Source organism: Megachile rotundata, chromosome 14, assembly GCF_050947335.1.
Source record: "Megachile rotundata isolate GNS110a chromosome 14, iyMegRotu1, whole genome shotgun sequence".
Classification (NCBI taxonomy): Eukaryota; Metazoa; Arthropoda; class Insecta; order Hymenoptera; family Megachilidae; genus Megachile; species Megachile rotundata.
The window spans coordinates 14,735,353-14,762,143 of record NC_134996.1 but is presented as its reverse complement, the minus strand read 5'-3'; the positions used below and the strand labels follow the sequence as shown (position 1 = coordinate 14,762,143).

Sequence of the window (26,791 nt, the reverse complement as noted above, 5' to 3'; positions counted from 1 at the left end):
TAAAATATTGGACAAATAATTATTCATACGGTAGTCGATAGAAAAGAATGTTCGCGATAAAACTGAAAATCACCGTTGGGGGAGTAAGTACTTTTAATGGCGACTCTTAGTTGCAATAATAAAACTATATTAGATAATGGCTTTCATTTCCTGACAACAGAATCACTGTCTCCTCCACATCAGTTACACGTATTCAAATAGAACGCACACGATTAAGAACCTTCTTTATTTTACACTGGTTAATATTTTTTTATCGGAACTGCGCTGTAAGGAATAACTACAAAAAATTTCTTTATTATTACGACTATATTATCAATCTATAAAGTTATTATATCGAAGCCAAAATACATAAATATCTGATAATGTAAATAAAACGCCGAAAACTAATTAAATAAACGATGTAATTCAAACTTGTACAGATTGATCCAAATTTAATAATAAGAATTATTTTCGAATTAAGAGATAATCCTTTAAATTTGATAGTACCTATAAGCTGCCTGTATTAAATTCAAACAAATTCGTAGGACACATGAACGTGGATGGAAACATTCTTGGGATAATTCTGTGCAAGAAGTACCACCAAGTAGTTTTACAATAATCATATATTATCTATTATAATAATTTTTATTTCTTATAATTTACTGTTCATCATTATTTCATATTTATTTATATTTATATATAAAACACATAGCTATGAAATATCAAGTTGTTTATAGTGTAGCAATGCGACTCCAAATGTTTAAAAAATATCCACTAAATGCACATGCATTGAACAAGAGAAAAAAAAGCGTACGATGTCATCGATATTTCTTTTTTACTTTTTTGATTAAGACCATTAATTAACGCCTGCCGTATTATCTAGACATACACTGCGTTTACTTTGTGATGGTATTTACAAATCAGTGAAGCAGCGCACGGTACAATGTAGTAAAAATATTCATTGAGGGAAATCTTAAACAGGATTCATTCCGAATGCGCGGAACAAGTCGATATCGGTTTAATCGAGTCGCATTGAAATCAGCCAATACAAAATACATGGAAACAAACTTTAAAAAAGGAAAAGAAAAAGAACTCCATTCATTTGTAATGTCCATTGAAAAATTGTAGTCAAAAGCACGGTCACATTGAAATTCTTACACCCTATGAAACAAAACGAACATGATAAATATTTAAAAAAGAAAATAGATAAGAAAGTTAACAAACGCGCGAATCGCAACGTGGACGACCAGTTCAAATCAAGCGAGATGTTTTCAAGATGGAATTTCTGTTTTTTTTTTAAAGATACAAGTTCGCTTGACAAGAACTGTTTCATCATATATGCAGATACGTCTAAAGAACAATTAAATATCTCTCATTTTCCTCCTCTTAGATGTTTTTCTTCCTTTTTAATTCCGTAGAATCATGATATTTGGGATCGTGTAAGAGGAAACTCTGAATTATTACACAATGTTCCATTTCTTCGTTTTTATAATCCTTCAATGCGTATTCCCTTAGGGCGCAGCATATATTTAACAATTTGTTAAAAGCTAATTTATATTTATATTTATATATATAATATTTATATATTTATTTATATATTTATATATATATTATGTCCCAAGTTAGTGTGCTTCTTAAAAATATATGGCAGTCATCGAAACGCAAACGAACCGTTTGCGGAAAAACGTGAAATTAAAAGATTACAAAGGTGCATGAGCAAGAAACAAAGTAGAAATGAAACGTGCATCGATTGAGCTTTTTTGACATTAAAATAAAATAATTGTAACTTACGATTCAACGAGCAAGGTATCAAGTTGCCAAACGAGTTCTGCTAAAATTTGTTAAAATACAATGTAGAAATATCGCTCTTAAGTTGCTACAAAATTTCTCTATACAATATACAAAGCATTACTTAATTTCGCGAACATTTTTACACTTAAAATAACGAAACATATAATAGTTCATAATATCAAACATTCTAAAAACATAGTATGCAACTTAGTTAAAAGTTTTGTAATTGTAAATATTGATATAATTGACTTACATACAGAACTACAGCAACGCGATACCAATTAAAAGAAACAATGTTTTTAAGAATCAAAAATACGTCGTGTTATTAAGCAATGATACATATTAGTAATTATAAATTTAATTTTTATCGCAGTTTTCGACTAATACATATGGATATCGTGCACGATCAATTTTTTAGTGATCATATATCCATGTGTGAATGAATTTTAACCACGCTAACGTGGGACATATCAAATGTGTGTATGTGTGTGTCACCTTTTCAACTAGCGATATATTGCAAAGTGTCCAAAAATTCCTTCGAAGAGAAGAGAAAATAAAAAAGAACGCATTTAGAGATTTCGAATGGCCTATACGCGAGTGAAATGTTTTAACACATACAGACAGCTGTTTAAATACTCTCTATGATTTCCATGGCGAATAGTAGTCGTAGATGTAGGCGTTTCGTTAAACGACAAGATTTAGTAAGGGTCGTTCTTCGATTCGTTTCGTTAAATACCACTTCCGTGTGTTATTCGTGTGTTCGTGTTTGTGTCTCCTAATTTTTTTACGATCAGCGTTGCTTTTTAACCACGCAGAGCGACGAAACATTTCTCTTAAACTGTTTGTGTTGTGCTGAGCGGCTTATACCGTACTTCACTGCTCCGGTTTAGCTGAAAATTGGCAAAACAAAGCAAACATTAAATTAAAAGATATTAACGCATAGACGTAAGAGGCAAGGATAACGTATCTCTGTAAAGTCTTTTTACTGTTGATACGAGGCGTAGAGCTAAACTATAAAATCATGTTAAGGATTCAACGCAAAATACTTATATAATAAAACAAATAGCTTTTCTTCTTTCTAATAATATTTACGTACTTAGATCTGAACTAATTAAGGAAATTATTCAAAATTGCTGACGCTGCTACTTAATGTTACACGAAGTTTATGTTTCAACTACAAAACTTTTATTTAAAATTATCTTATAAGGAAAATGCACAACAAAATTAAAAAATTAGATCCGTAACATTTGAATTAATACTAATCTGTCTTTAAAAATCATACACTTCCCTTAATAAACATTCAGATGTCGGAAAATTCAACAGTATACAAAATAAAAGAAATATAAAGCTCTAGCCTCCTTAAAATTACCCTTTATGTGAGTCAATAATGTTGTGGGATTTCCAAAAGGAAATATTTTTACAGTACAGTTCATTGTTACACTGTCCGTTTTGTCTCTAAAAGTATTGATTACATGAAACATAAACCTTATTTAAAATAGCATTACACTTGAATGGTTTGATTATCTGAATATTAGTTTGCTTTTACTTTGATATATAATTTTAGAGACATGAACCACAAATGAACCACCCTGTATACGTGAAGAAAACATTACTACGTCTCAAATATCTTTTGATACTGCTAAATGAATACTATATATACTATCGCTCAAGGTCTGACGGGCAAATACGGATGCTACACATAAATCTGGGCAATTAAAGTAAATATGCATGAGTCAGCCCCGTCTTTTAGGGGCTGCACACGTTTGTATAGTCGCATGTGTACAAAACTTGTTACCTTCAACAATAGAAGGTAACGCAAACTTTACTTCTTACTAAAACGAGGATCTCTGAAAGTTTTATCCGACCAGCAAAGAAGCGTGAACAAATGATATAATGATGATAATGGATAAGCAATGACAAAAGGATAGCCACAATATAATCCAGCAATGATATACAATAATTATGTATGTCTACGCATAAATATATATAATACATCATACTAGAGCGAACGAAAGAAACGTTTCATCAAAAAAGCAATGAAAATACGAATAAAAAGCGCTTGTGAATTGAGAGCTTAATTGGTGAAACGATTAAAACGATTGTGTTTCATATATACATAGATCTCTTCTCAGAATCGACTGTTTTGTTTTAATTTAATATCTGGAAATGTTTTGTCGCTAAAGTACAGTTGTTTCTTGAAATATACGATTACCCTTCGCTATTCGTTGCCATTTTTGCTGATACTGGACCTTCTATGAAACTAAAAATCATTGTCTGAATAACCAATAATATTTTTTGGACTTTGCCTGTTCAGTCTCTTTCAGTCTTATCACGTTTCGATTCGTACATGTTTCCTTGAGTGACACATTTCTGGAATTTATCTAACATCGTATATTCTAAAAGTTTGACTTTTCAATGCATTACCTTCAAAACATTTCAAATGCTGAAACATTATATTTTTTAAAACGTATTCTTTAACATTCAATTATACATATAATAGATTTTACTAGTTACTTTTTGTTTAGGATAGTGTTCTTTTAGAACAAAGGAATTCATGCTGATAGTAAAGTAAAAATTTGGTTACTGTACCAAAGCATTTTTACTTTACTTCAATAAACAACTTTGGACTCTATGCGATACCTCTCAACTGGCATGAGTCATCACCATCAATAGGATTACCAGAATTTTTAATGAATTATTTTGGAAAGAACAATACCTGAATAATTAACGACTGTAATTAGCGACTCCAAGGTTTCACAGAATAAATAAATACGTATTTAGCGCGCATATGAAACACAGTAAGCACTGCACATACACGTTCTCTTCATTGGAGAACATCGGATAACATCATTCCGCATTCACAATTGGAAGAACATTCCTCTTGTATTTTGTCGAGATGCTAATCATAATGAACAAAATAAAAGGAACAAAAAGGATGAACGAAAGGAGAGAAAAACAAGTGGATTACGATGATCAATTAATCGTGCAGCAGTACGACGGTCAAAACGATCTAATGATTGTTGTGCGAGAACTCACCGCAATCTCTCTCTGTAAATGTTGTTCCAATTGTGTACTGTTTTCTTACAGTTCATTGGTTTCACTTTCTACTTTTTGGCTTTTCTAAAATAATGATAAATGCAATATGATCGAATGAAATGGATGTCTGCCAGCGATAAAACGGTCGTGACACCGAATGACTGGGAAAACCTCGAATCTTTCACAATTATCGTTTACGCTACCATTATCTAACAGTGATGGGCAAAACAAATGCCAACCTTGAACATTTCATGGGCACCGATGTGCATACATAGAAGGAGGCCTAGGATAATGGTGACGAAATTTTTATTATGCAACAATATAAAAATAATAACACGTGCCAAACATTTTTTAAACCGATGGAATCATTGTGAAATTTTGTTATGATAAATTTAAAAAATAATATAATCATACAAAGTATAAATAGAGTATATAAAATGATACCAAGTGGATAAAGAAAATGTAGGGATTAGGGTAAGCTTGAAGAATTGCCCATCACTGAATCTATCACGCACATGCTCCGAGGTGATCGCCTGCCACTCGTCCAATGATGATCAATGACATTCAAAAAAAGAAGCAAAGTATGTCTAGTTCATAATACCTACACCATCAAAACATAATTCAGTAAAGTTCGTTTACTTAGCTTTCAGAGATACAGACGTGGATAGGCTATCAAAGATCAGATCACTGAAGTGATTAATGCAAGAAAGGAGAAAGTGTTAGAACTTAGATCAACGTACATAGTGTGTTACCCTGTAAATATACCTTCGAAACGAGCGATCATTAATGCTCGTTACCATTAACAATTTCTTCACATCACACTCTTGTAACTGAATTGAAAGAATCTTTAAAAGAGTAACATGAACAATGAAGCGAGAATTGTTATAAATTCGCAATAATAATAGTTTGAAGAGAAACACTCGTGTGGTCGTTGATGCTCCGTCTCCTTTCGAATCCCATGAATCTCATCATTTGTTACTTTGCATGATATGTCGGGCTCTATCTTAACGATCACTTATACCTTTCAAATACTTCTAACGAGACTCACTTTTTCTTGAGAGTGAAGAAACTACGCCGCTTGGTCTCGGCTTGTGTAGGAGCGGGCAAAGTATGCGCCCTGGACGTACTTGCACCTGATGTACCTTGCGTAGCTTGATTCAACACCGTTACCCATTCGTTCATTTCAGCGTCGTCTTTAGCCTGGAATAGGAAGTCGGATCCGCTTTGCGACCTAAAAATTTCAAACGGTATGTGTTTGTTCTCTTATACTTGTTCGTGTCTATTTCGCATCATTACTGACAGCAGACTTTTAAATATCTAACAAATCACTTACTTTACACGGAAGACATGTTTCCTCTTAGTGTAATCACTTGCTACAGTAATAGTTGCTCCTTTGAGATCCAGAGGGGCTTCTCCTTTGTACGGTTGATCTGGTGCAGCCTTGTACGACTTTTGATCGGTATATACAAACAAACTCTGTCCACGAACGACCATGTACACCTTGTGCCAGGATCGATTGGACGACTTCTTCGTTGTGCTCTCCCATTCGTGCTTTCGTTGCAACACGCCTTCAAATTCGTCGTCGCTGGGACTTCGTTGTTCTGTAATATCGAACAGAACTTGAAGCGATGCTCAACATTTTTATTACACTATACTAATTTAACGGTAAACGTAATCTATGTTAATTCTACGTTACACACGGCATCCAATTTTCTCGGAATATGCTGTACACTGCAAGGAACCCGTTTTAAACGGGAAGACCTAAACAGTTAATCGGATGCGTTAGACGATGCTCTAAATGCAAATCAAGCACCCAAACATACACGCATTCGCGACACCATTTGCATACTCATTGTCAGATTAGTTAGATGCAAATGTTTTGTTAATATCAACATTAATTTGGAACTGCTGGAAAGAAAAACAAAGGATGATTATCTTCTCTTAATAGATGGAGATTCTTCTCTGGAATACCTGGATGATACAAGAATATGATTAATTAATCCTAGATGATGAAATGTATCGACTAGATCGCAACTGTGTAGGTGTCCAACGGTTGATGTGAAAATAATTGCTTACCGGAAATACTGCGTTCATCATCACTCACGCCACTGCGATCTAAACTCGGCGACTTGGCAGATTTTCTCCAACGGAAGCTTCTGAACGGTGACTTGCTGCGACTACGTTCCTTACGTCTTAAAGTACCAGACTCGGAACCGCTTCCACCTTTTGGAGCTTTCAACACGACACACGCAACACAACGGGACATTATTAGCTACTTACAGGTCACATCGACAGCCTAGTTTATTTGGGATTGATTGATTGATTTATTGAATGGGGGGACAGGGGCTAAACTTATTCTGCCGTCAGTACACATGCAACATGCTCATGCGGGATCTTTAAACCATTTTCTGAGAGAATGTCATTTTTATTCTGTTACCTCGATCAGGTCTTCTATCGAATACGAATCAACTTTATTTTACATTAAAATGTTCAAGAAAGTTCCTTCAATTCGTCGTAAAGTTACAACACGAAAAGAAGGGAAAGAATTTTATAATTCGTGATTAAAATTGAAAGAATAAATTGATTTTTTCGATCCGTCTTTTGTCTTTATCGATAAAGGTCATATTTTACGATGTTCAAGGAATACTGTACTAATTTGTTTATTTTTCTATTAAAAAATTTATCATGACGACTTTCGACCAACTTTTCGGAAGAAAATCAGTGAGAGAAGACGAGCACTTGTGTTGCGGGGAGCAGCAGCAAGAACCGCAAGAGGAACCGGAAGTGCTTACGGTACCAGCATTGTCGACCGCGGCACCACCTTGGTCAGGTGTCGCGATAGTTAATTTAAAAATGAAGGATATATCACTGCAGGATTACAAAGGAAGATATTTGGTACTGTTATTCTATCCTTACGACTTCACCTTTTTCTGTCCTACGGAAATGATTCAGTTCAGCGATCGTATAAAAGAATTCGGAGACATAGGTATATCTACTATTTAACTCTGTATGCATCATTAAAAAATTTTTAATTTAATTTGTAAGACTGTAGCATAGTGGCGATTTCTACGGATTCTCAATATACGCATTTGGCGTGGATCATGACACCACGTAAGCAAGGTGGTCTGGGGGAGATGCATATGCCCGTTCTGGCGGACAAGAATCAGAACATATCCAGAACATACGGAGTGCTCGATGAAAACGAAGGAGTAGCTCTGAAAGGATTATTTATCATCGACAAGAGACAGCTGATTAGGCACATTTCGATTAGCGAGATATCTCTGTCACGTTCCGTCGATGAAACACTGAGACTATTGCAAGCTTGTCAGTTTGTGGACAAATTTGGCAGCACTTGCCCTGCTGGGCCTAAAGAATCACACCAGTGTGTGGGAGATGAACCTAATTTCTTTGATTCTAAGTGAACATTTTTTTATAAAAATAGAGATACTTTGATATAAATATATTTTTATGTGATTCTTTATGTATGGAGTTTTTAAATTAGGGAATTAAATAATCCTTTGAATGGACTTACTTGTTGGACTAGATAGACCCTTAGGAGGTTTCGTGGACGAGGGGGTGGCAGGTGGTGTTCCTTCTCTTCGTATGGATAGACGTGCAGGTTTCTGAGCATGCACTACACCATCACACCAATTTAAACATGCTATACTTCAGAATTAAATACTAATAATATTATATAAATAATACTGACACTACTACATAGGATTACAAACTGTTAACGTTATTAGTAAGAAGCACAGAAATGCTATTAAGTTGTAATATATAAAATGTTCAGCATCATGATTTAACGATACAAAAACTAGCACTTATAGCTTATTAGCTGAAAACTTAATAGTTCTAATTAAATCTCTCATTTCTAAAAAGAAAATTGATAAAAACTACAGAAATAAAAAACATACATTTCATACATCACTGCTTAATAAATGAACTGATGAAGCTTAATGGTCTGAGAAAAAAAGTGAAATGAAACTGCAAGTAGCTAATGAAAAGATAAGATGCTCTAAAAGCATTGCAAGAAAGGATCACGAGTATACAAAGCAAGCATAATTTGTAGTCTACTCTGCATTTTCAAATTTAATATTCTTTATCACAGTGCTTACCTTTTATGATAAAATCAATTTTTTTCTTGTTGATATCAAATTGACTGATCGAAAATTAATTCAATTTCATGCATAAACTGATAAGTTCACAAATTTTTGACAAACATCTACTCTGGATGCATGCAAAATTCAATATTAATCTTAAATCTCTCTTGATACTGTTCGAATAATTTTAATGAATATCTGTGTATCTCGGCGACTCCATCACCTGTTAAAAATAGTTAATGAAAGCGAATAAACAATTATAGCTGCAATTGTAGCGATAGGCGTAATTGCCCTACGAATATGCTGAAAGATACAAAGATTGCTGTGAGGTTCATCATTTTTTAACCCGTATTGCATGAATTCAAAATCGAACTTCAAGTCTAATAAAAAATTACATTTCAACAATGACATAAAGCAATAAAAACAATTTTCTAATTTCCACAATACGGGTCAGTTTGTGAAAAGAAAGAAAGAAATGATTTGCCGTAGAACACGCTGCCATGTACAGATGATTTAATTCTTATGCTCCATCACCAGCTTAAAGGATCGATAGCAGGATCTATATATAAAATTCAATTCACCCATCAAATACCAGAGCTTCATTTATAGAACAAAAATAGGGAGCGACAACCTGAACAGTCGATAAACTCGACACAAGAACATGTTATTTCGCATAAAATATGACACTGGTATTTAACAGAGTAACGCCATTAACAATAAATTTAGTACATGATACACTTTATATCCTGAAAAAGATTTATTTAACCCTTTGCACTCATCGGTTGCAAAAAATGAAATAATGTTAACAAGGAAGAAAAAAAGGTACACAATGAAAAATGTAATTTTAAACAATTAACGAAATGTTAACTTAATGGTAGACAAGTTTCAAATGAAACAAAACGAGAAAATATCAAATTTAAAGGTAGAACGTAAATTTGAGCGCAGAAAGGGTGATACTTCTTTTATGGGAACACTCACCTTCCTTGGGCTTGTCTTGAGGCTGTGGTGTACGTGTAGAAGCCTTGCGATGTGCCACTGTGGTTTTGTGCATTCCGTGCCGCATTTTAGGGTGCATTCAGGGCAATTTCCGGATCCGGATAGACGGATTTTTATTAGGACGGAGTCAAGTTTCATGATGGGTTGGGAGAGAGGCAAAAATAAACGTGCTGTTAGCAATTTCATGCTTATCCAAACAAACCAGTTTGTAAAACCAGACTATAAGTTAAATGTGTACAAGATACGTAGAAAGCGAAATCGTACGATAAACATTGTATTAGTAGACAAAAAAAAAAAATGTTTATAGATTTTCGCGAGAATTGAACGTTTTTAGAAAAGGCTTTTAAATTTTGTTCCTTTAAACACTGAATTGTTTGAAACAAAGAATACAACGTACACGACCACTCTTGTCAAACTGTTTCTTAAAGTACTATGCACTATAATTATCTTACCATGTGACTCGTCTTCACCGGTGGGTCGTTCTCCGCTAGGTACTCCTTCAGCTTCAGCTCTGTTCAACAAAGATATACTCTTAATTTTATGTAATATAAGTTACTCACAATTCTCTTTTGCTTCGTTATAAAACCAGTACACGGTAAGTTAATTACTGGTGAAGTATTTATTTTATTAATGACTTGTTGCAGTACCTTTCACTGGGTGGTTCATCGGGACTAGTTACTGGCGTTGCTTTAGCTAATCGAGCTGCCTCAGCTGCTGCAGCCTCCTCTTTTTTACGTCTCTCCTCTTCCTCTCGCTCTTGTTCTCTCCTCTTCATTTCTTTCAACTCAAACTGTAACACAAATCAAATTGATAAATTCTTTTTCGAGTTTGCGACCAAGTTGAAATGATAAATACTGACGGTAGTGAGTCGATGCAAGGCACTAAACCTTTCTTCTTGCGCAGCTGCCGACTTTTCGAATGCTTCGTGCTTCTTAATAAGGTTCTCCACTTCGTCAATCGTGTGCTGTAGCAGTCAGATGTTTGTTTTTAATATTACTGAGATGTGCATACCATTGAACAAGTAAATCAAATGTCCACTAAATTATTAATTCCTACTTACGCCAAGTTCTTGGCTCATAAGATATGGTTCTTGAGCGATCAACCATGCCTCGGCGACCGCGGCATCTCTAGCGAATTGATACACCTCCAAAACTGAAATAAAAGCGAAAGTATTAACAAAATTCCTCAATGTCATTGTATAAAATGACCTATATTTATGCTTACTGAGCTGCAAATTCTCCCAACGCTCTTCCCATCTATGCAGCAACGCGTTTCTATGATCAGTGAGAGCCGCCAGTTTCTCCTTGATCTGAGAACTGGCATAATGATTCCTAGCTAACAAATCCTTGCCCAGATTGATGCAAGCCATCAGATTGTCCTCCCTGGCATCTATCTCAGCCTTTAAGCTTTGATGATTGTTCATCAAGAGTTCAACTCCTGCCACATCGCGAGGTTTCTCGGTCGTGTTCATCTGGCGCACTACGTCGTCCATCCAGATCATCAGGGTTCTGACCATGTTGAAGAACCGGAAGAGGTCACCGGTATCTTCCAGTTTCGTTCTTCTTCCTTCGCAGAGGGCCTGAAGGTTCTTCCATGCTGCGACAACCTCTCCTTCACGGTTCGTTATCTCCCTAGCTTTGTCACCAGCATAGCTCGCCTGCAATTTAGCTGATTCCTCTTGAATCTGTGACACTTGGCTCTGCAACGTGAACAGGTCCTGTATGAAGTTGGCGTGTTTCCGTTGAAGAGCGGAAACGGAGCCAGCATCGCGACCGAGCTCGTCAGACATTGCGTTCTGTTTCTCCAGGATTCTTCCAAGTACGTCCTTGCAGTCATGGAAGAACTTGTGCAGTTCTCGACTGGCTTGCAGCATCTGTGTGCGAGTCTCGATCAACTCGAGCAAGTCTTGCCAAACCTCGTTCAGTCCATCCTTCCATTCGGCGATGGTAGCTGCATCAGAGTGACCTGTTGCTATCAAAGAATCTGCGATACCGTTCACGGCTGCTACCCTTTCTGAGCCTATCGCCTCGGTGTCTCTAGCGAACTCCTTGAACCTCTCCCACAGAAGCGTCACATGGTCATAATCCTGACCCAGCTCGTGACTTCCAGCGACCAGTTCTCTCTCTGCGATCCACTGTTCCAAGTCATCTACCTCTCTATTCAACATGAACAGCTGAAGAGCCTCGTCCAGCTTGGCTCGGCGTTCGCCAGCCAGGTCCTTTAGTCCAGCGTACAACTTGTCCACCTGAGATTGCTTAACGGCAATCTGATCAGCCAGAGGATGTTGATCATTGATTAACTGTCTCGCTGTCTCTCCAAGCTGGCGGATGGTCTCTGCGTAATCTTCCACAGCGTGCTCCAAGGACTCGTGCTTCTTCATCAAGTTTTGTGCCGAGATTTCGTCTTTGCCACGATCCTCCACCATCATGTACAACTCCTGCTCGCTCATCCATGATTCAGCTTCGGTCGCGTCGAAGAAGTATTGTTGGGCCTTCTCGTTCTGTAGTAGATGTTTGTTTCTGTCGTCGACGGCGTCTTTCAGTTCCTTCCACTTCTCTGTTAGCTCGGAGATAAGCTGACGGAACTCAGGACTATCCTCGTGGCCTTCGTCGATCAGCTTTTGTCCATTGTTGCAGACTAGGTTGATCCTGGGTTCGTGGTTGTCGATCTCGGTGCGCAGAGATTGGTTCTTCTTCTTCAGCATGTGTACGTTGAATAGGGAGTTGCCATACTCGGTGCTGGTAGCTTGAGGCATCTTCTCGGCGATCCAGAGCTTCTCGTCCTCCACGTCGCGTCTGAACTGGAAGGCTTCCTTCTTCTTTTCCAACTGACGCTGTCGGTCGATCAACGGTGCCTTCAGCTGTGCGAATCTTTGCGCAACCTTCTCCTTCTTGCACTTGATCTCCTCCATTTTGTCTTCCGGTACCGTACGTTGCAAGTGTTCGGCTTGTTTGTCCAGTTCCGTCACCTGTCGAGCCTTGACCGCCATCTGCGTCTCAATCATCTGTTGCTTCTGCATCAGAATGTTCACGGAGGCCAAATCGGAACCTGTGTCCGTGCTCTCGATCTGCTTCTCCAGTTCGTTCATCCATGAGTCGATATCGTCGCAGGTCTGGTGAATAAGGACTTCACGATTCGCATCGAACAAACGTTCGCCTTTGTCGTGAGTAGTGGTCTCGAGTTCCTCGAACTGATCAGCCAATTCGGCCACCTTTGGCTTAATAATATCCGCCAAATCCGGTTTCTGTTGAATCAATTCCTCAGCAGCTTGCTGTAATTGCTGTAGACGATCCTTATTGCTCGCGATCTCCGCCTCGAATGCCTGATGCCTAGTCCACTTGCTGTGCACGGTCTTCGCGCTTCTGTAAGTCTCATCTTGGGCAGTGATGTGCTTCTCCTGTACCCATTCACCTAACTCCTCGCAATCCTGCAGGAACATCTGCAGCTGCAGTTGATCCTTCAGTTTCTCCATGTACTGATTGGCCTTCTCGCGGTTAATGCGACGCCGTTCGTTGATGCTCTCCGCCTTCTTCTTGACTTTGTCAGCCGCAAAGTGTCCCTTGTCGACAAGTCGTCCGGCGAACTGCACCACAGAGTTGATCTTCTCGTCGTTTGCGTCCATGGTCGTCATAAAGGCCTCGTGCCGCTTGATCATGTGCTCAGCTTGCTCGAAGTTCGCTGGTGTCTCGTCCTTGGCGAGAATGTGCTCTTGCTGGGACAAAAGCACCTCTGCTTGACGAGCGTCGCGATCGAACACCTGGAAGTTCAGCGAGTTAGACAGCAACAGCTTCCTGTTGGCCCACATCTGGTGCAATTCTTCCCAGCCCATTTTCAAGGCGTTCAATCTCTCTCGCAAGAACATGTATTGCGTGTCGCCGGCACCGGCCTCGCTGGTTAATCTTTCGCCATACTCCATCATCTTCTGGTAATCGTCGGTATAGTTGTCGATCTCTTCCTTGATGTTCTGGTGCTGCGTGAGTAATTTTTCGGCATCGGCCAACGTGGTCGGCGTATCCTCGCTGGCAACATCGGTCTGAGTCTTGGTCAACCATGCCTGGAAGTGGTCGAGGTCTCTCAGGAATCTGTGCAGGTCGCCGGCTTCCTCCAACTTGGCGTCGCGCTCCTTCAGCATCTGAGTCAGCTGTTCCCAAATAGTATGAATCTGAGTGATTCTTTCCCGAATCACTTCTGGATCTTCCAAGTTCTGTTTCTGAATGTTTTCGGCTTCCTTTTCCAAAGCGTCTAACTTGGCCTGTATGGCTGCCAGGTCGCGTTCCATGCCACTCAGCCGACGCTGCAAAGTCATAACTCCGGTCAAGTCCATCTCCAAACTGTCCGTTTGCTGGAGAATACGTTTCTTATCCTCAATCCAGGACACTGTCTCGCGGCACTCGATGTGGAAGGTCTGCACACCGTGCGCAGAGTTCAACTCGTCACGTTTGTTCTCCGCCTTTTCGCGTAATTCTGCCCATTTCTGGTTCAATTCGTTCTGACGAGCTACTATCTGTTCAGAGTTAGGATGTTCGACGTGCAGCAATTGTCTGGCCAGTTGATTCACAACAGCAACTCGAGAAGCATTGGCGTACATTTCTTTCTCGAAACCATTGTATCGATGCTTCATGATCTCCACATCTTCGATGTCTTTAGCCGGAACCATCGTTTCCAGCATTCTGTTCTTTTCGCCGATCCATTGCTCAACTCCATCAGATTCGCTGAACAACTTGTACAACGACAATGCATCCAACAGTCTCTGTTTACGCAGCTTAGCCAGTTCCATGAGTTCCTTATACCTCGAGTCGATAGAAGCGAGTCTTTCTAGAACTTCCGGCGATTTAGCATCCTGTTCGCCAAGTCCAGATGCCTGTTGATGTAGTTGATCAATCGTGGTAGCATAGTTTTTCAGTTCATCAGTCACATCCTTATGTTTCTTCAACAAAGACTGTACATTTGCTTCGTCTCTGCCAACGTCTTCTGACGAAACGAGTCTCAAGGTATCCAACATCCAAATGTCAATGTCATCAGCATCCGCGAACAGTTGATGGTAGTCGACGGCCTCTTCCAAACGTTTTCTCCTGAAAGCAGCCAAGTCCAGAAGATGGTTCCACATTCCCAGGATTTCCTGAAGTCTTTCCTGGATACGATCAGACCCAAAGTGTTGCTGCCGGACTAGTTCGTCTCCCACAGCAGCCACAGACATCAGCTGTGGTTCATGAGACTGAATTTCGTTCTCTAGAGCTTTGTGTTTCGACAACAGGAGGTTGATAGTGGTTAGGTCGTGACCAATATCTCCAGTCGACACTATCTGCTCCTTCTCCTTGATCCAGTTCTCCTCATCAGCCATATCCCAGTAGAACTGCCACAATTTGCGAGACTCTTCGAGTCTGGCTCTGCGTTCGACAGCCAGACGTACCAGTTCTGCGTATGCATCTTCAAGTTGCTGCACGCGTTCGACGATGATCGTTGGATCGCAAGGACGATAGCCTTCTCCGTGTTCCAAGAACTTCTGACTTTGTTGAACTACAGCTTTCACTCTTTCTCCTAGGACGTTGATATCAGCCTCGACCAGAGAATGCTTCTGCAAGAGGTCTTCAACACCCATAAGGTGTTTTCCATAGTCATCAGTTAGCAAACGCATCTTGATCTCCTCCATGCTATCGAGAATGTACAACATTTCCTGGAAGTTCTGCTGCAACTGTAGGGACAATTCCAGCCTCATTCTTCTAGCTCTAAGTAGCTCCAGTAAGTAGTTCCAAAGTCTCAGAACATTGTCCTTGCGGGCATTAATGCGTTCAATGTCATGATAATTCTCGGTCTCCAATTCTTGCGAAACAGCCATCACAGCCTGGACACGTTCCTCATACGCGAAGATATCGGTTTCGATGGCCTCGTGTTTCTTTGCCGCAGCTTCCACAGCAGCCAAATCAAAACCGAAGTTATCCTGAGATACCAATCTTTGATTCTCGGACAACCAGGTCTCCCTCATGCTAGCCTTTCGGTTGAATCTCGCCGCTAGTTGCTCCAGTTTTTCCTGACGAATCAGTTCCTCGCGTAAGGCCAACTCTCGTTCGTGTTCCGCTTTTTCTAATCTCTCCCAAGCCTTGTTAATGTCCGAGATCATTTTACCTTCCTTCGGCGTGTACGGTTTTTGATTATTTGCTCGCATCTTCGACTGTAGCGTGAACAGTAAGACTTCCAAGTTACCCTTCTCCACGAATTTCGGGGGTTTCTCCACGGTACGGTAGTTGGAGAACTGGGAAAGCTGCGATTGAACACCAACCAAAGAATTGGCGAATCTACGATCTCCCAGTGCCTCTATGGTACCCTCGATCCAACGCAACAAGTCGCTGGTCAGACTCTCATACTCGTGTATCATGCGGTCGTTTTCCATGGCGATGCCGACCACTTTGCCGATTCTCTTGCCCTGGACAGTCTCTTGCTTCATCTTCGAGAAGTAATGGTAATACGTTACCACGTAGGTGATGATCGACTTCTCGTCAGGATGGTCGACGAATATATCTTCCGCATCTAACAGTTTAGTGAGACCAAGCTTATCCTCGGCTACATTGAACGCGTTATTTAAATTATAAATAGCATTGGATTTAGATAGTTTCTCGAACTGAATCAAGTCTGGACGGTGTTTGTGAATGATGGCGTTAAAAGCTAATCCGTCGCGCCAGGACGTGGTGAAATTTCTCACGTTAACATTATGATAACCAGCCGTTTTCATTTGACACCAAAGGAGCAACGCGTCCTTCGCCGATTTCGTCTCTTGATTGTCCGTCTCCTCGATCGTGATATCCTGGATCTGGAACCGCAGAATGATGGTCCAAATGAGACCCAAGCTCAGACGCGGATTTCCATCCACTATGTCGTGGGATCCCATGTTTTCCAGGTGGACTCTTTGCTCGCGCAGGAACTGCAACGCTTTGTCGACGTTCTCCAAACAATGAATTCGCATTTTTCCTTTCGTCGGTCGTGGCAAACGCTCTCCGGAAAGGATCTCTAGCAGTTTGATGAGCATCTTGCCATCTCGAAGATCGACGTACAGGTCGCCAATTCGGCAGGAACACCGGACCAAGTGGGAGTTCACCCATTTTTGGAAGGTCTTCTTTTGTACTAATTCACGTTCACCTTACAACAGTACATAGAGATAATTAATGAAGGGAGAAGATAAGTGGACACTTTTGGGTGACTCCACTACATTTGAAATATTTTTACCTCGTAAATTAAACACAATTTTATCGTAATCCATTCTTACTAATGTGATCCTCTTTTTATATTTATGTGAGTGATAAACGGTGCATCGTCTTATAGCTACTCGACGGTTATGCTAAGATTCTTCAAAGAACATAAAGTTTTAAGTGTGCACTTATCAAACGCCTATCCATATCAAAGGATGTGGCAATAGTTGCTTTGCAATTTGATTTCCGAAGCAGTAAACGAAACGTCATTGACGGAAGTGACGTTTTGCAATTTATAATTTGATATTAAAGAAGAAGAAAAACTATTAAAATAGCGATTTACTATTTTTATGTTTTTAAATATCATGGCGTTGAATGTCGATTTCTTAAAAGGGATCGTTGGGGGATGATCAGTGGTGGAAATACGATTGACCTTTCTCGAGAAGTTCAAAGCTTTACACCTTCGAAGTAAATTTAATACGTACCAGCTAAAGCTTTGATTCGTGAACGTTCGAAAAGTCTCGAACTCGAGTTTCCCCCGTCGTATTCGTACTCATCGACAATCTCTTGTTGCAACGTGGGGTCCCAACCCCCGCGCACTACCGAGATGTCGGTCGTCATTTTGTCAATCGGACCAACAACTCACTTCTGTCTTACCCTTCGAAAGGGCGCTCCTGAAACCATCAAACATTTGCATTAACAAATTTTATATAATTAATGTTTTGCATTAGAATCGCAAGCCTTTATCGATCGTGCATATAGATGTTTTGCGGACACCCGATATATTGCACCGTTCACCTGCAAGTACAGCAAGAATCGAAGATTATACTCGATAGCGAATTACGATATCGGGAAGGAACGATCAACAGATATCGAGAACAAGGCGTTTAACGATCGTTGCTCGTTCCGACGCCATTGGTGCATATTTCGCACGTGTGACATCATTCGCGTGATGTAATCGCGAGTCGACTCCCACACGCTTTTGTGAATGTAATGTAACGTGTTGTTCCGCGGATGTCCTGAAAATAAGTTGTGCACTTGACCGATGCTTTCTTTTCACCATTACAAAATGCAACTCACCTCCAACATTAAATACCGATAATTTAACTGGTAATTATCTCGAAATTAAATTATAATTTTGGGGGAATTGCAATTGAAGATTAAAGTCGATTTATTCGATCAAAAATAAATTTAATAAATCAGGCAAGTTTAAATTGATAATTACATTCTCTGTTGCTGTTAATCCTTCATTTTGCAGACTTTCAAATAAAAGATTCAGCAAAGTACTTACATTTATGAAATTAATTTAGGATTATGAATTTAGGACAATGAAACTAATGTACCTAACGCTAGGTACTAAGAAACCTTGATTATGCAGTCTCAATTCCGGATGAACCATAAAAGTCTGTTTGTACGATTACCGCGATGAAATCACTGCAGATTATGTTTTATTCATTGCCAGATCGTCGTTGTTCCGTAAAAATCTTTCAAGCTTTATAACTCTAGGAATTTAAATTTAGCCATTCTATCTTTAAAACTAATTATAGTTTGATACAGATTTTCTCTGTCTGTTTGGTAATTAAACCCCGCTCATAATCCGACATTAGCTCATCTGTTCTAGGAACACAGTGTAAATCTTGCCAGATTCAGATCTACAAGTTTGTTCTTCTTTCATTTAGTAATTGAATTTCAATTCACACCTCTCGGTTACGATCACGCGAAATGACATTTATTACGCAATAGGTGAAGCGATGTCTGATTAATCATTAACCCTATTTTTTATTTACATTTGCACAAATATTTTAATCTCGATAATGTACGACATGGCATGAAAATTAATGTGAAATTAATCATATGTTCGCACCATTAAACTGCACTTTGCTTTGATATCAATCTCGCTACTTTTAATTGTACACTTTAATCAAAGTCGTTATCTACAGATACGTAAGACACATAAAAACTGATAAGATTTTCTTGCAGTCCTTATCGAATGTTATTCGATATAAGAAGTTACAGGTACAATAACTTATAACTCGTTACTCAAAGCTCATCTTTTGCACAATTAGTCACAAAAAATCGGTGAGAAATTTTCAAACAAAAATTTCTTTGGAATGAATGTATATCGCTACAAATGATTCTCGTAGAAATTAGAGAACTTTTTTCATCACAAGAATCAAAACTCATTGAATGTTTCTAGAGAAACGTGATATGTTTAAGTTGCAAGATCGCTGCATTACGTAAGAGTTTCTTAAATAGCAGTATTTGATGATTCATTCGTTCCATATTTGAACTATTACTCTAAAATACTCTCGGCAAAATTCCGCTCCAGCTCCAAAGTCAGAAATGTATTTGTAAAAACTTGTTGCAAGTTACACGACGTTCCGATTGTTTCTAAGGACGTGGTACACCTCAAAAGGGTTAAATTCGCAGAACGAGGCTAACTGTAATAATGTACGGGGTCACGTGAAATTGGAAAGTGATGCAGTGTACATTGCAGCATCCGTGACCCCGTTCAGTCGCTGTTTAAAAGATTAAATAAACGTGTGTACACCGTAAACCAACGGACGTGTGCCGGACTAGTTTTCAGGGTGATTTTTGCTCGTCGGAGTATCGATGTCGTCTTAAGACTTAAGGTGTTCTCGCATCGTCGAAACTCCGTCTCTACACTCGCTGCGAAATGTCACCGTCAAAGAACGACGCCCGTATCCACTTACACTGTGGTTTTCCTTGAGTTTTTACACACCGGGTACACCGAGGACGTGATATATTAGCCGCTTGCACTTGGTCAGACGAGGTCGTCTTCACGCTTCGATTCCAAAAAAATTTCTATTGTCTGAACGAGGAACTGAGATTCAGCAATGAGTAATTATTCTACACAATCTTTAATAGGATTGTGCAACATATTACATCACTGGACTAGTTTAGAAACTTGGAATTTTTATAATTTGCAAAGGATTTGGGGAGATTTGAATGAAATCAAATTTGATCCAGAAATGTGATTATTAAAAAATTTGAGAATCTACAAACTTGAGGAACAATGAGTTCCTAAGACCCATAAAATAATTGGGAATGTGTAAGCTTTTCCAAGTGCGTTCCAAACCCTCGGAATTGGGGAACGTTCCTAGTATCAAAATGACCTCACAGCGCTCGCGGGTCAAGAATCTCCTGTGACCCAATTTACACAGTATCCCGAGCAGATCGAAGGGCAACAGCCGAAAGTAACTGAAAAATTAATGACATTCTAACGTGTCTGACAAACACTTACGGTAAATTAAGAGCAATTACCGGCATACTTTAACGAGCATTGCCAGAAAGCAGGGAGTTGAAATCAACGGGGCAAAGATTAGCGGCTTGCAACGAGTAGGCGGAGTGAAATGAATCACAAAAGTGAATGACACGATCGTGGAAGGTTAACTTTACTCTACGTTTATCTCGTGGAAAAACGATTCAAAGTCCATGAACTAATATTTCCTTACGATGTCCCTAAACCGATCAAGTCTTAAAAATTTCTAATTTTATCAGAACCACGTTTCACTCGAGATCTTCACCTTGACTTAGAAAAAAGCTTCCACCTCGACCTTCTGTCTCTTCAAAAGCTATCGTGGTCGCAATTACCCGCGGATCTTAATCGCGAGAGAAGAAATCGAGCTAACGAGGAAAGTAATTAATGAAAAAAAAAGAAGTCTCTTTATGAAGGAACTAATAAACCGGTCTTTCATACGATCTACCGAGTTTAGGGTTAATCTGCCGTTTAATCGGTTCTCTCTACGTATTAAGCACTTGAAGCGGCTGTGTGTGTACCTGGCCTAGCTCGGATCCGTACAAAAGAACACGCCAACATGCTAGACGCCGCAACGCTGAAGGTAAGATGAACTCGCCACGAACACAGCGTCAAGCTATTGATTTTCCACCGGAGTCACCGTGGCGCCAATGTTCGTGATACATATTACGTATGGGGTGATTCGGTAAAAAACGGAACCTTAGTTTTTACACTTTTACATAAACGTTGCCAACATCACTGTACCAATCGGTTGTGCTTTACAAAAAGATTATGTCGCGTGAGTTTTGGTATGCAACGTGTGCTCAATTCTGTGATATGGTAAACTTGTGACGGTCTCGATGCCTATGCAATTTGCGGTACGATCATTTAGTATTTGATGACATAACATCTACCCACGCAATTTGACATAGTCGGTATGCTATTTTGTAATGTCTATTTCGCAGGGACAGTTCATTAGCTACTATCGAATCACCCGGTGTATTACATACGTATATCTTCTTTGTACCTATGTACAATGAGGCAAGCACTCTCACAATATTCTCGAGTGAATGTAAAGGACTTCGTCGAAAAAGAGAAAGCTCTGATTTTGAACGGTGTTGACTGAGTATCGCCCTTTCATTCATTAAAAGACTGAATCCAGAACAAAGCAGCAAACATTTCCGAAAGGTAAATGTGGCGATAAGAATAACTAAACGGTATCGAAAAAACAATATCCAACATAATTGTTACATAACTAATAATAATTGTGTGAATGGAAAATCAGTTCGAATTCAATGACTCAATATTCGTTTAACTTTATCGTTTTCTGTCCAATGTATAATCGCCAATCAAACGCTATTGTTTGCCAACATACTCCAACCTCCTGCTGAGCAAACAAGATAATCAAGAGGTAACGAATTTAGAGACAAGTGGAATGTAGAAAACCGTGGTGCCCTGGGGGGTGACCTGATTACAACGTCCCTGCCAAAAGGATGCCATCGACAATACGACTTCATTTGACTCGGAAGAGGGGTCCATTGGCTAATGAGGTTAAGAGCGAGACTAGACGATGCATTGACTCGAATATTGAGTAAACCATGTAACGACGTGTTAAAAAGGCTAGACTGTTATTCGCTAATAGCCACGACTAATTGTTCGGTAAATCAATCACCTTTATAAATAGTTACTCTAGAATATCGCGATATAATAACGATACAGTATACTCATATTTTCTGCACAATACTAATTTAATTAAGATGATGTATAACAACAATTTCACTCCATTCAGAAGTATATCACCCCCCGTTTCCTTGTAACAATCCCTTGTAACTATTATGAAATTAATTTAATCGTACGCGTAATCGTTCGATAACTGAACCTCTTGATTCTCGTTTTAGCCGAGGAAACTGGTTTCTTAGTATCGTCGTATCAAACCCGTTTTGAATTTTATAATTACCATGAGATCAGCTAATTGACCGAAGTGCAATTTTTACAATATTCGCATTTGCGCGGTGTCATTTCGAATCGATCAATTACATATCCCATGTATACATTAAATTTGAAATAGATTAATCACTCGTAGAGTATAATAAATTTGAATATCTAATTTTAATCGCCAATGACTTTGCCATTGCAACATCATCGTGTTGTTCTTTTTATTTTTCCTGTTTAATGGCGTTGGACGCTGAATCAGCCACATATTTATAACACCAGAAGCCGTTTACTAAATTAAACGCCATGTAACTGGTCGAATTTCACACGATATTTTATTTAATCGTACGCATATCGCCGTGCGATAAGACATGCGTCACAACAGCCTACATCTACGCATTGTATATTTTGGATCGCCACGCGTTGCATTTCTACGTGTTATACGCCACGAGTATCGACAAACTTGTCCTTGAAAGAATCTTTCGATAATAAAGATCCAATCGATTTTTAATAGAATCAGTGTAATAGTTTACCATTTGCTCAATGAATTTCACCTTTAACGAGCAACAAGCTTCTGGCCGTGATATGCAGATTCACAGCCTGCCGAAAGATTTCAATGGTAAACGATGCATTAAGGGAACTGGTCGTTTCAAGTAAATGACACGGAGGTGACCAAGTTGGCCGGCAGCAGATTAACGCAAATGCGGACGTGACGTAGTTACGTGTACACCGGCAAACTAGTCGTTCTCTATGCACGATCCGTCGCTTCTGGCACAACCTTAATCGACGATGTTCTTTTTTTCTCGTCCTCAACAATGTATCCTTTTCCCCCAACTATATCGCTTTGAGAAAGCGTCGTCTGTTCGCAAGTGTTCCATCCTGTTTCAAGGTGCTTTCCGCCGGATATCGTTATTACTATTTACCGAAATTCCTTGGCACGGTGCGCTTTTCTATTTATTGAAGATGACTCGACGTGTGCTACGACGAAAGGTCAAAAACCTGCAACTTGCATGGTTTCGGGAAAGCAGATTCGAACAGCCGCAACGACCTACCAGAATCGATAATGAAGTTGTTCAGTCATGTAACAGAATGATCATATAACGTTCAATCGAAAAAAGTAGATTACTTGATCCTTTGCTTGGGTCACGTTTTGCGCTCAGAACTATTTTTGTATGCAATCGAAGATTCAAGGTCGATGTTCATTGGAATCATAGATTCTGTGCCAATTATGTATTTTACGAACCTATAATTTACCTGGAAGAAAAATACAACTAAATTATTTCGAATTTCGTGCCAATTACTCTTGCTACGAGCTTCTTTATCTTAATGATCGATAATTTTTTCTTTTTCGTTACAGCCATGTCATATAACACATCTACACTATTGAGGCACGTCGTCCATTTTGTTTTCTACAATATAATTTTAACAATGAAACATTTTAATTTTCAAGGGTTGAGAGATACTGATGAGCACAGTTCAATGTCCCCCTACCTGTTCCTGTACTTAAACATTACGTCGTAACACGTTTCCCTATGCTGCATAATAAAAGCGTGATTATGCCAATCAGGGTAGAAAGGTTAAAAATGTCTTGTGGCTATTTTTAGAACACCGCATTGTAATCCATCTTTTGAAAATTAAACACTGATTAAAATTACAGCGAATTGTATTACGTTATTTTTATTACGTATTAACACTTCGTAAAAACAATGTTTGACTGTTATTAAGACACGCACAACTTTCTCTGCATACAGTGATTTATAGCAAATAACGATATTCAAGTCTAAATCGAATGGTGACATCAGTCTCGATTTGCACACGATTCCTCTAACGACTATCGATAATCATTAAAAGCATCGACTGTTGATCGGATTACCGGTTACCGTTATAGCTGTAAATGCTTTGAAACTATACTTCTATGTTTCTAAACGTATAGTGATAACTTCCTACGGTTATTACTTCTTTCACGATACAATGTAATAAAGTAACAGAAAGAAGATTCAATTTATATTGAGATGTTTCTATCGACTATCGATAATCTTGAATAGCATCGACTGCCGGTCTGATTCGCGGTTACCGTTACTACTGTAAACTATGCAATGATAGCTTTCAGTTATTTATTTTTCATGCTACAAATTAGCAGCGAAAAAGAGTAATCAAGCGATAGCTTAAAAAAATTAAATACCACAATGGATCCTTTCCATCCATTTCTCGATGAATAACCTAAATTTCCCGGGACACTGAACGCATCTTGAACATGACTGAATAAACATCAGTTACAATAGATTTCTATTTCATGGTACTCGTTCAAACGTAAGAAGCGTCATTTTTATTTATGCGTGAAAAAATCACAGAATGCTATGTCAATTCTATACAATGACAACCGAAATGTTGACAATCAACATTCGATATCACGTGATCGTAACAATCGAAAACAATCGACAATAAGTAGAATAAAGGCGCGTATTGTATGTCGCGTTAGATAGAGGTTAAGTTAGATTAGTAGAACATTTTAGTATGAGATTATTCTAATGCACAAATATTGTTTAACTGAAGAAATAGGTGTCGTCAAATACACAATCCGGAAGAAGCAATCGAAACGACACTAATTCATTAATTTATGCTGAAGACGCGCACACGCCCAAACCCGGTAACGATGACGTAACTGTAAACACAACGCCGTGAAAGTCGAAGGAAATTGCTTGATCGAAGAAAGGTTCATTAAATAAATGCCACAATACATGTATCCCAGTGACAATAACGTTACATATTTACAATTTCTATTTTCTTTACCGGAAGTTAGGGCGACTCGATATTTGTCTCGAACCTGTCATCGCAAACGTAACTAATGAAGCACTAAATATAACCTTAATATTCAATGTACAACATTAGTTTCTTTGCATTAAACGAAAAATTTTGCTGTTATACATATATTAACCGTACTTGACGAAAAATTTATGACAGGTTACGATCAACTCGACGGTTTTTGATAATGACTCAGCACCGAATTCACTATCATGACGAAATCATTTATACTGAACAGACTTGGCAATTTGTAAGATAGTCACCAATTTAAAAAACTATATGACATGATTAGATCATTATTATTAATGCATAGAAAGGAAGTATAAATAAAAACAATTATTCATCATTATTTTACACAATAAAAGTATTTTCAGATATAAATTCATTTTTCTTAGAACGAAAAAGATGATATATATAATTATTTCAATTATTAAAGTAATTAAATAACCATTTTGTAGTAGTATCACGATGAACGATAACAATGTACTTACTACCTATAAGCGATTAGATTATCGCTCGTATAACAGTTCCAAGAAATTGTCTTTTAACGTGAAAACACAATAAAATTCTGGCAACTAAGAAATAGTACTGCTATTCGTATCATATTTATACAAATAACATCATCTCAAAAATCTTTTCTCCTCACGTCAAGTATCGTATTTATAAAATTGTATGATCATTTTTTAGGTCACCAATAAAACGAGAAAACGAGAAAACGTTCAGTGTTCTTATATCCGAACAAACAACGTTACTATAATGCAGATTTTTAGTGGAGAACAAAATTAGGTCACCGACAGATAGGGCGTCTTGACAGGTGAACAAAACCATTCAGGGGACACCATGTAGCGGAAATTAAAGCGCTATAAATGAACGTGTAACCGAAAGCTCATCTACAAGCTTACTCGAAAAGGAAAACCAGAGTGATGAAATGTAAAAAGTAAAAATTTGTTGAATCATAACACCATTTACGAACAATTATATTAACAATGTAAAATGAAAAACCTACTTGAATAGTACAGCGATTACGTTTGTCGACCAGAATCGATGCCGCACTCATCGAAAGATATAGCAAGAAATGAATCAAAAATGATAAGTGACAAATAGTATCACGTATCATTCGAAACGCGAATAAACATTGACAAAAATACGTATAACGATATGCAATATAACGGTTGAAAAGTATGAAGAAATCGGAAAGCTAAGGCGGCACACGCCATTTTTATCCGTAAAGTCTCAGCCGTCACGAGACGACCGATCATAAAACTCAATCGTTTTCGTATTTTCGAAATGAAACGAAAGAAAACTGTACACTTACCTTGTCGTAAGGATACCCTGCGACACCGTTTTATCCCAGTACTCGCATAAAAACCAATCGAAGTACACCAAAAACCACCGATAACGATCCACACAAACCCATCCACACAGTCGACCGGCGCGCAACTGACTGAGCGCATACGGCGTCGACCTACGCCAGCGTAGCTAGTCCCAATTCCAATCAACCAATCAGAATTGGGCGTACGTATTATGAATATCCGCAACAACCAATATTATTGTAACATTTAAAATTAATATTTTTATGAACAAACGAGCATCAGTATGTTTGTTTATTATTAACAATATTTGAATAAATAAATTTTTATTATTGAATGAGTGCTATGCATTGTCCATGAAAATACGTCTTTATTAATTTTCACTATCATGTTCTCTTAGAT

The 26,791-nt window shown here is 38.5% G+C and overlaps 2 protein-coding genes across 9 annotated transcripts; one reads left to right on the top strand and one right to left on the bottom strand.

Moving 5' to 3' along the window:
* Window positions 1-384: 384 nt before the first annotated feature.
* beta-Spec (spectrin beta chain) lies at window positions 385-26,543 on the bottom strand. Of its 7 annotated transcripts, XM_003707540.3 has the most exons (13): window positions 26,395-26,543; window positions 17,572-17,760; window positions 11,130-17,036; window positions 10,966-11,057; window positions 10,765-10,869; window positions 10,553-10,695; window positions 10,358-10,416; window positions 9,888-9,944; window positions 8,339-8,440; window positions 6,883-7,038; window positions 6,140-6,407; window positions 5,855-6,037; window positions 385-2,660 (listed from the first exon to the last, which is right to left on the bottom strand). In XM_003707540.3, exons 2-13 carry the CDS (start codon window positions 17,705-17,707, stop codon window positions 2,657-2,659), a joined length of 7,212 nt encoding a protein of 2,403 aa, XP_003707588.2. In that variant the 5' UTR covers window positions 17,708-17,760; window positions 26,395-26,543; the 3' UTR covers window positions 385-2,656. The 7 variants fall into 7 exon arrangements, 6 of the variants coding, with proteins under 6 accessions (XP_003707588.2, XP_076395721.1, XP_076395720.1 ...); XM_076539606.1 differs by lacking the exon at window positions 8,339-8,440; XM_076539605.1 differs by lacking the exon at window positions 9,888-9,944.
* Window positions 7,038-8,287, top strand: LOC105663806 (peroxiredoxin 2-like). 2 transcript variants are annotated; one of them, XM_076539615.1, is made up of 3 exons: window positions 7,038-7,599; window positions 7,681-7,792; window positions 7,852-8,287. In XM_076539615.1, the coding sequence occupies exons 1-3, from the start codon at window positions 7,492-7,494 to the stop codon at window positions 8,226-8,228; spliced, it is 597 nt and encodes a 198-aa protein (XP_076395730.1). In that variant the 5' UTR covers window positions 7,038-7,491; the 3' UTR covers window positions 8,229-8,287. The 2 variants fall into 2 exon arrangements, with proteins under 2 accessions (XP_076395730.1, XP_076395729.1); XM_076539614.1 differs by having other exon boundaries at window positions 7,038-7,792.
* Window positions 26,544-26,791: the final 248 nt, after the last annotated feature.